The 9,986-nt window shown below is 37.8% G+C and overlaps 1 protein-coding gene across 1 annotated transcript; it reads left to right on the top strand.

The window, feature by feature from the left end:
• Positions 1-270: 270 nt before the first annotated feature.
• Positions 271-4,188, top strand: LOC131062899 (cyanidin 3-O-glucoside 7-O-glucosyltransferase (acyl-glucose)). Its single transcript, XM_057996641.2, has 13 exons — positions 271-725; positions 822-885; positions 1,019-1,077; positions 1,194-1,269; positions 1,438-1,509; positions 1,704-1,791; positions 1,920-2,178; positions 2,400-2,515; positions 2,625-2,845; positions 2,935-2,963; positions 3,067-3,169; positions 3,432-3,540; positions 3,639-4,188. Exons 1-13 carry the CDS (start codon positions 579-581, stop codon positions 3,898-3,900), a joined length of 1,605 nt encoding a protein of 534 aa, XP_057852624.2. The 5' UTR covers positions 271-578; the 3' UTR covers positions 3,901-4,188.
• The last annotated feature ends 5,798 nt before the right edge of the window (positions 4,189-9,986 follow it).

The following is a 9,986-nucleotide window of genomic DNA, read 5'->3' as shown; positions in this document are numbered from 1 at the left end:
AGTTCATTTTATTTACTAAATCCAATAATTTCAAATATATATATATATATATATATATATATATATATATATATATATATATACTAAATCCAATAATTCCCCACACATATATATATATATATAGGGAGTGAAAGTCGTTAGACGACACCACTAAAGTCACCGCTTCGTAAAAGTCACAATCAGCCGAGCAAGATATTTTGGCCCGTGAAAAGGATCCGTTATCCCTTCTAACCCTGTATATAAAATCGGGACTCCATTTTTTTTCTCTCAAAAAAAAAATTTTAATTCGATGATGTGTTTCCAATTCAATTGATGATTTTATAGAATTTATGCTCTTAAAACAAAATTGATATGAATGTAAGATCAGACAAGATTTGATGAGTATATTGTAGCTGCAATTTCTTGGGATTCTGATTACGAAATGCTTTGGCAAAGCTGCCGTGCCGCGTTACATTTCCCATCGTCCTCTCTTAATTATATATTCATACCTCGATTTACTCAGGCATGCCCTAATAAAATCGAAACAATTTAAAATTCAACAGAGTTTCATTTACGAAGGATCTGCTGTAGGTGGGGAAATGGAGATTAGCAAGAGAGAAACACTTCTGTTTTGGTTCATCATAGGAATTCAAATTCATGCCTCTCTGCAAATCAAGCTGGACGACCTCAACAGAGATGATTTTCCCGAAAATTTTATATTTGGGGCAAGCACTTCTGCTTACCAGGTAACATGACTCGTCCTTATTTCTTCGCTGTTTTTTATTATATCTTATACTGGTAAAATAAATTCTGGCATTTGGCTCTGGTATGGCTGTGTACAGGTTGAAGGCGCAGCACAACTTGATGGCCGGAAGCCTTGCATTTGGGATACTTATACGCATTCTGGTTAGTTGATTGTTTTTGGGAGAAGAGGAAATATAATATGTGAATGAACCCATTGATCATTTTAGGGCATTAAAATTCTTTATCTTCTTGAATTAATACACATAAAAGGGCTAATTTAAATGTGCAAGTACAGGGAAAATGTTTGATGGAAGCACAGGGGATGTTACTGCAGATCAATACCACCATTATAAAGTAATCTCGATTACTACAATATGCTGAATCGGTGCTGGACCGCTAGTAATTTTAAATAAATTATATTCATCAGCTATAATTTGGCTTACCATGTCTGCTGCAAATATTGTTTTCAGGAGGACGTACGTCTGATGTTTAAAATGGGATTAAATGCGTACAGATTTTCCATCTCTTGGTCTCGATTAATACCTGGTATTACTCTCAGAATATTTTCTTTCAACATCAAAAATAGGAAAAGGATGTATGCTTATTTTTCTTGATGGTCTGATCTACAGTACTAAACAATACAGAATTAAAAGTAGTAAAAAACAAACTCTTTTATATCACTTACAAATAAGCTTAACTTGCTGTTTGTTACAGATGGAAGGGGTGCCATCAATCCAAAGGGATTGGAATACTACAATAATCTCATCAATGAACTCATTCTCCATGGTAATTGTCACATGAAAAGAGCCCAAGGCCAAACCCAATATTTTCTGTTCCTAATCAAATTATACTATATTATACAGCTAACAGCAATGAGCAAAAGAAATCTCGGAACTGTATACAGGATAGAGAGACTAAATTCAAAATTGGAGTAATTTAACTCAAAAACATGTGATTGAAGACATTTGAAAAATTTGCAGGTATTCAACCGCATGTTACCTTATTCCATTTCGATTTGCCCCAGAGCTTGGAAGATGCCTATGGAGGATGGCTCAGTCCCAGAATAATGTAATTGTTCAATCTTTAATTCATATTGAGCTTGGTATTGTATTGTAACTTGTAAGCTATGCTTAATATAAGTGTTCAAAAGACAGTATCATAAGAAGTGGCTATGGTTATTTGCTGTCGTTAAACAGAGAAGATTTCAGAGCCTTTGCAGAAGTTTGTTTCACAGAATTTGGGGACAGAGTGAAGTACTGGACAACTTTCAACGAGCCAAATGCATTATCCCCTTTAAGTTATGACATTGGTTGGTGGCCTCCGCAACGGTGTTCTTATCCGTTTGGATTTGGCAACTGTAGTGCAGGAGATTCTACGGAAGAACCATATCTTGCTGCTCATCATGTTTTGTTATCTCATGCTGAAGCAGTTGAACTCTACAGAGAAAATTTTCAGGTTCTAATTTTGAAAACACATAAATAGGGTAAAAGTTATTCTTGTGAAGTTATGAGTGGTTTGCCCATGTACTCTCTCTTTGGTTTAGCCCTAACCTAAGAAAATAGAGAAGTCCTAAGGGCTATCAAACCAGGGCTTTTAATTGAGAACGAAGGAATTTACCTTTTAATAGGCTCATAAAACTATGGTATAACAGCTGGATAATTCTGTTTTTCCTGCAGGCCAAGCAGAAGGGTTTTATCAGCTTGGTGATTCTAGCGTTGTGGTTTGTGCCATTGACAAACTCGTCCAAGGACATAGCTGCAACTCAGAGGACAATTGATTTTCAACACGGTTGGTAAGTGTTTACTGAATTGAAATGAGAGAATGCTTTTGAAAACCCTGATGATAGAATTTTACATCTATAACAATTTATCATGATCCTTTTCTTTCTTCTTGTGTAAAAGGTTCATAGATCCCCTTTTCTTTGGAGACTATCCTTCCAGCATGAAGAAGATTGTAGGCTCCAGGCTGCCCAATTTCACCAAAGAACAATCTAAAAAGCTAAAGGGATCTTTCGATTTCGTTGGGCTGAATCATTATGGCACTTATTATGTCTCCGATTTACCTAGTCAGTGGGTTTCTACAGAAAGAGATTTTGTGAGAGATTTAAGCTCAAAGATAGCAGGTACATAGAAAAGTCTGAAACACATAACAAAGTTTGGAATATTGGTAAATCATTTTAGATACTAATGCATATATATTTGTCTGTTAAAGTAATGCGAGACGATGTCCCTATTGGTAAGGTAAGCCCATAATCTATTCCTTGTAAATCTCCAGATAGTCAAGTCTTCAATGTTAAATAGAATTGGTAGAGTGGAACATGGAAATCTTATAATTTAATTGCAGATCGCACCAACTGGAATTACAATTGTTCCATGGGGATTCCAAGAATTATTGGAACATTTCAAGCAACACTATGGCAATCCAGCTATTATAATCTATGAAAATGGTACTATCTCTGGTGCTATATATAGATTGCCTGAACAAATTTATTTTATGTTAATGGCTATTCAAGTGAAAAGAGCCTAAAGAACCAGTGCTCTGTTTTTAATATTTATGGGACCCAAGTCTCAATGTATTAATGTACAAACAACATACCTGTTGTTTACCAGTCATTCTAGTACATTTCTGTTTAGTTCTAGGCAACTTTCAATATTTATTTGGTTCTTTTTTTTCCTAATTTCTGAAATGTTTTATGAATTGCTGCGTAGGATATGGCACTATAAACAACCAATCTCTTCCACTCTCTGAGGCATTAAATGATACAGGAAGGATGGAGTATCTTCATGATTATCTTGATAGTTTGCTCCTCGCCATTAGGTAAGCTGAATAAACACCATAACTTCAACAGTATACAGCTTATTATATTGATTCTTGAATGCTTCAGAATTATAGTGAGCATGATTATGTGGGTGCAGGAATGGATCCAACACTCGAGGATACTTCATCTGGACATTGATGGACAATTTTGAGTTTATGAATGGTTTTAAGATTCGTTATGGCCTCTTCTATGTAGATTTCGAAGATAAAAATTTGAAGAGATATTCAACACTTTCTGCTCGCTGGTTTACCAAATTTTTGAAAGGGAAGAAACAGGTTGAATACTTATGGAAGGGAAGAGGAGGGCCCACTAATGTGGGTCAAATTGCTGCATCCTCTCATTTCCTGTCCACGAATTAATTTCATGGTGTCCGCTACCCATTTTATTTCTCATATTGGAAGGAAATTTCTGAACAGGACACAAGGGCCTGCGATTTTAAGGTGTATGACCTGTTTTCAGGGTTTTATACGGTTCAAACTTCAACTCTGCTGTCAACTTTAAGTTGATGTCTTTTTACACTACGAAGTAAAATTATAAAAGCCGGGCCTTTACTCTACAGCTTTAATTCATTTTATTTGAGGATGGCTAACATTTATATAAAAGCAGTCGAGAAGGATAAATATAAAAAATCTTCATATTCATGTCAACTTTTATTTAGTTTTGGGTCTATTTGATGTAATGCTTTTGTGTTACATTTGATTCATGATCTAATGTTTATCCTTATTTTTCACATCTATTTATGCCTATTTATGTGTGTTTGTACTTATCCCATCACTATTTTACATGTTGCACTTTCTATTAAAGAGATCCATTTTAATTTGCTATAGGAAAAATTACTCGTGCTTTTTTTAATAGAAACAAGCTTGCACAAAACCACAAAGTGATATTACACAAACTATGTACCTATAAACCATGAGCTTAGAAAACCACGCACTCCTTATTTACTTTTTGGTACTGATTTTTATCAAAATTAGATATTTTTCCAATGTTCAACTTGCACAAATATTTATCTCAATGTTACAACATACAAATTGATCAAAAGAATGTCTAACCCATGTTATGCACACCTCCTTAGATTTCTTAGGTGCATAAAAAACAAACACTAATTTTACATGTGCATAAAAAATAAGCACTAATTTAATATTACAAGCATTATGCAATGTGAACAACATAGCTTTTCCCAACATTCTCTAGCTTCTTGTATACATTGCATGAGGGGTCACAAGTTAACTCAATAATCAAGGGAACAATCACTATAGCTAACATGTACCATCAAGACATCTAAGTATTCCATGTGCTCCAAAAAATGCCTAAAACAATAACCAAGATAACCACCATTTCAAACATGATTCCTCTCATCCTACATTATGCCAAAGCATAAAATCTTAGATCGAATCCAAAGATATGATTCATTAATTATCACACAGAATCACGAATTCTGCCTAACGGTTATGTGCACCAAGATGGGGGATTAAAAAGATGTCACTTTCTTTTTTTGGCCCCCATCAAGGTATTTGGTGAGCACTAAATAGGGTGCTCGCCAAATTATGTCTTTTTCCTTTCATATACTTTAAGTTATATTTTATGTATATATTGGCAGGATGTTTGAGAGTGGTTTCAAATCCCTGAGAGTTATAATGGTTTTAAAAGAGCATATCAATTTTTTAACTTAGTCAAATTTCAATAATCAACATGCTCTTATCAACATTCTCTCACTCTATCCCACTTTCTATATCTCCCAAAACTCTAGATCTTTGGGCTCTCTTCTCTCTCACTTCTCTCTCCCCTCTCTAGGTCTCTCCCACCCTCTCTACCTCTATAACTCACCTTTCCTCCTTACCGAGCCATCTCTCTCTCTCTCTCTCTCTCTCTCTCTCTCTCTCTCTCTCTCTCTCTCTCACACACACACACACACACACACAGTTTCTCTCCATTCTCTCAATAACTATCTCTCCCTCCTCGTCTCTAGGTCCCTCCCTCCCTATCTTATTACCCATCTATCTCTCCCCCTCTATCTCCCCCTCTTGCTCTACCTCATTACACATCTTTATCTCTTTGTGAATTTATCTCTCTCCCTCACCTCTATCCCTCCCCTCTCTAGGTCTATCAATCACTCCCGTCCTCCCTCCTAGAAATCTCTTTCTATTTGTTATTCTCTCTCTCCTCTTCTCTCTCCCTCCCCTCTCTAGGTCATCACCTCTCCCTCCCTTGTAAAGGGTTTAGGATATAATGTTTAAGGTATAGGGTTTAAAGTACAAGATTATTGGTACATGGTTTAGGGTAAAGGAGAGAGAGAGAGAGAGAGAGAGAGAGAGAGAGAGAGAGAGAGAGTTACTGGGTAAAGGAGAGAGAGAGATGGTCATAACAAGGGAGAGGAAGAGGGGAAGAAAGGGAGGGAGAGAGAGACCTAGAGAGTGAACGGTTCTTCAGATTTTGCTTCATTGCTTCTCCTTGTAACAGGTTATTCGGCTTGCAGAAGATCTTCAGGCTACTGTGGGGTTGTATTTCTCAACTCCTATATGGTATCAGAGCTCAAATCTGCAGCTACCTATTCCTATTTTTTGAGAATTTTGCATTTGAAGCAGATCTGGGGTTTCAGACATTTTTTTTGTGCTTAGGGTTAAGGTTTTTTTTTCTGAGCACTTTAGGCCTAAACAGACCTCACCATCGTGCTCAGAAGGCCCAAAAACCCCTATAGTCATATAAAATTTGTCCATTTTTGACCCTTGAGCATCTGGGTGATATTTTTTTTCTCCCAGCCAGGTCGTACGACCCTGGCACGCAAATCGAGAAAAAAAATTGAAATTTTTTTCTGTGTCTTTTTACGGCAATAGGTCCTATGGCTAGTGATCCTTTAGATATTCGTCGCACTCATTCTCATACTGTGGGTTCCAGTCTTTTGAGTCATGCTATTTCAGATGATCCTCAGAAGTTTTCAGAGGTGACAAGTCACCCTGAGTGGGATTGTGCTATGGAGGAGGAGTATTCCTCTTTGATGAGGAATCATACATGGGATCTCTATCCTCTTCCTAAGGGCAGAAAGATGGTTAGGTGTCACTGGTTGTATCGCACTAAATATGCTGCTGATGGTTCCATTGATAAGTACAAAGCACGTCTTGTTGCGAAGGGTTTTTCACAGGTTGAGGGTATTGATTACTCCAAGACATTTGCCCCTGTTGCCAAGATGAATTCCATTCGCTTTGTACTATCTCTTGCAGCTTCTCGGCGTTGGCCTGTTTTTCAGATGGATGTGAAGAGTGCCTTCTTGCACGGGGATCTACAAGAGGAAATCTACATGGAACAACCTCAGGGATTTGTGCAGGATAGTTCTTTGGTTTGCAGACTTCAGCATTCATTGTATGGTCTCAAATAGGCCCCTCGGGGCTTGGTATGAGAAGATGGACTCTTTCTTGCTCTCCATTGGGTTCTCCCGCAGTCATTCTAATCACATCATCTACATTCAGCTTCTTGAGGGTCACATCTTGATTCTTGTGCTATATGTTGATGATCTTCTCATCACGGGTAGCTCATCATCTATGATTCAGCATATTCAGTGCGACTTGATGGATCAGTTTGAGATGATAGATCTCGGTCTGTTGCACTATTTCCTTGGTCTTCAGGTGATTCAGTCTTCTGATGGGATCTGTCTCTACTAGCAAAAGTATGCTCTTGACATGCTTTAGCGCTTCGGCATGCTTGATTGCAAGCCTGCTCCCACTCCATTTAAGTCAGGGGTTGTTTTGACTACAGCTTGTCCCACTCCTTCAGTCGATTCTACACTTTACAGGCAGTTGGTTGGTAGTTTGTTGTACCTGACTCACACCCGTCCTGATATTTCCTTTGCGGTTGGTCTTGTCTCTCGATTCTCCCATGATCCTCATGAGAGTCATTGGCAAGCTGCAAGAGGTATCAACATAGGAAATACCATAAACCCTATGTATTCTTTAAATCCCGTCCCATCAATCTTATGCCCTAAACCTTATACCAATACCCTCAAACCTAAGCCTTATATCCTCAACCCTATACCATTAGCCACACTATTCTCAAAAACCTATAACCCAAAAAGTTTATATACCATAAACCCTATACCGTATAAAGAAGAGGGAGAGGTAATGAACTAGAAAGGGGAGGGAGGGACAAGAGGAGAGTCAAAAGAACAAATAGAGAGGAGTAAGAAGGGATGGAGGGAGAGGTAGCCATGGAGGGAGTGAGGGACCTAGAGGAGGGGGGACAAAGAGAAGAGCAGAAGAGAGTTCATAAAGGGGGATTGAGAGAACTAGAGAGGGGACAAATAGAGAGGTGAGATGCCTAGAGAGAGAGTGAGAGAGAGAGAGAGAGGTGATAGACCTAGATGAGGAGAGAGGGGTGACATAGGTAGAGGGGGATAGAGAGAGTTGGGTAATAATAAATGGATGGAAAGGTAGAGATGTGGAGAGGGAGGGAGGGAGAAACCTATAGAGAGTAAATAATAGAGAGAGAGTGGGGGGAGGGAGATATATATGGGGGTAAGGAGGGAGGGGAGATAGAGAGGGGAGAGAGGTAGACACAGAGTGACTGGAAGACCTAGAGAGGAGAGAGGTAGAGAGAGAAGTTCACAAAGAGAGAAAGAGGGGTAAGGAGGTAGGGAGAGAGGTCTAGATGGAGGGAAAGAACTAGAGAGGGGAGAGATGTAAAGGCGAGAGAATTAGAGTTTAGGGAGAGAAGTAAGAGACCCAGGGGTAGAGATAGAAATGAGAGAGATAGAGGGGGGAAGAGACATGGGTAATGAGATAGGAAGAGAGGTAGTGAGGTAAATATATATGGAGGAAGAGATATAGAGATGGGGAGAGAGATGGAAAGAGGGATAGGTAGTGATCGAGAGAATGGAGAGAGAGGGTAGAGAAATAATAAGAGAGGTAGAGAGAAGAAGAGAGGAGGGAGGTAAACATAGAGATGGGGGTAGGAGGGAAAATGAGATAGAGAGAGTGGGAAAGATCTAGAGAGGAGAGAGAGAGAAGAGAGGGGGAGAGATAGGTCTAGAGTTTTTGGGAGATAAAGAGAGTGAGATAGAGAGAGAAAGAGAATGCAAATAGGAACATGTTGATTACTGAAATTTGAATGTCAACAAAATTTATTTGATCTTCTAAAACCTAGAATCTACATTATAACTCCTAGAGATCTAAAACCACTCTTAAACATCCTACCAATATATACATAAAATCAGGGATAACTTTAAGAAACCACCTCCGGGCAAAAATGTAAAATCCTAGTGAACGAGACATTATTTTTTTGGGGAAATTTTCATATTGATGGCGAAATTATTTTTCAAAGTAGGAAATTTTTTTTTGTATTGGTGATTTTTTCCAAGGGTACGAAAATTACATAAAATTCTAGCAAATAATACCTTGTTATGTGGGGAAAATATATATTGTAGGAGGTGAATATTTTTCGTTTTAAAGGAACATATATATTATTGTATGGGCGAAAATTTTTAGTCCGAAGGAAAAATTATTTAAATGTATTGGCAATTTTTATCCACTGCTTGAAAATTATTTAATTTGTTTGGCTAATATTTTGTTATTTATGGAAAAATATATATTTTATTGGCAATTTCATGAATTCATTGTCATTAATAGACAAGACACATGATACATCACATCACATCGGTACATCACATTGAGTCCAGACTCTGCACGACGTATTGATAAGCGCAACCTATTTGACACGTGGAGGGTGACACGTACCTAAAATCCATCAATGATTTTAAACCGTTCGATGATCGTAGATCAATGGATGAAGTTTTATTTCGACCCAAATTTCTGAAGAGAATGTAGTTCAGCAGAAAGTGCCTAAAATGGAATTGGATTCAATAGACACGTATCAAATGTCTCGGTCGATAATGTTGGTCATTTAATATATGTCTAGTCACTAACTGCAATCCACTTTGTCCTCATGACTTCCAATGTGGTACTTGGTACTGGTTTATAGTTGTTTCCAATTTGGTACTAGTTTATATCTGTTTCCAATTTGGTACTCGTGCATTTACGGGAAAGATTTGCAGAAATATATGAAAGATTTAAAAAAAATTAAAGCAATTAATACGGTTAGAGAAGGTATTATTACAATCAAGAGCTTGAGCTATTTATATACGATCTCTGCTTCTTTCATCTTCAATTAGCCTTTGGTAGATAAACGTCAGAGCTCACGGTATTTAAATTCTGCCTCTGGTTTAGGTCTATAGGCTTAGGCTATTTAATTTGGTAATCTGATTTCTCAAGATGGACACTCCTATCCGCTTGAGAAGCATTTTTGCAGAGGACCAGAGGGCCTTTTTGGGCTCCATTAGAGACCCAACCCTCCAATCAGTCTGCAAGGAGGTTGGGATGTTCGCTAATGAGGTTGTGAGGATGGTGTTGGGCAAATACTTTCTGTGTAACAAAAATAGATACCATGTTAACACAAACGT

This window comes from Cryptomeria japonica, chromosome 9 (assembly GCF_030272615.1).
Source record: "Cryptomeria japonica chromosome 9, Sugi_1.0, whole genome shotgun sequence".
NCBI lineage: Eukaryota > Viridiplantae > Streptophyta > Pinopsida > Cupressales > Cupressaceae > Cryptomeria > Cryptomeria japonica.
The sequence above is the reverse complement of the archived record's forward strand: the minus strand, read 5'-3'. Positions and strand labels throughout refer to the sequence as shown.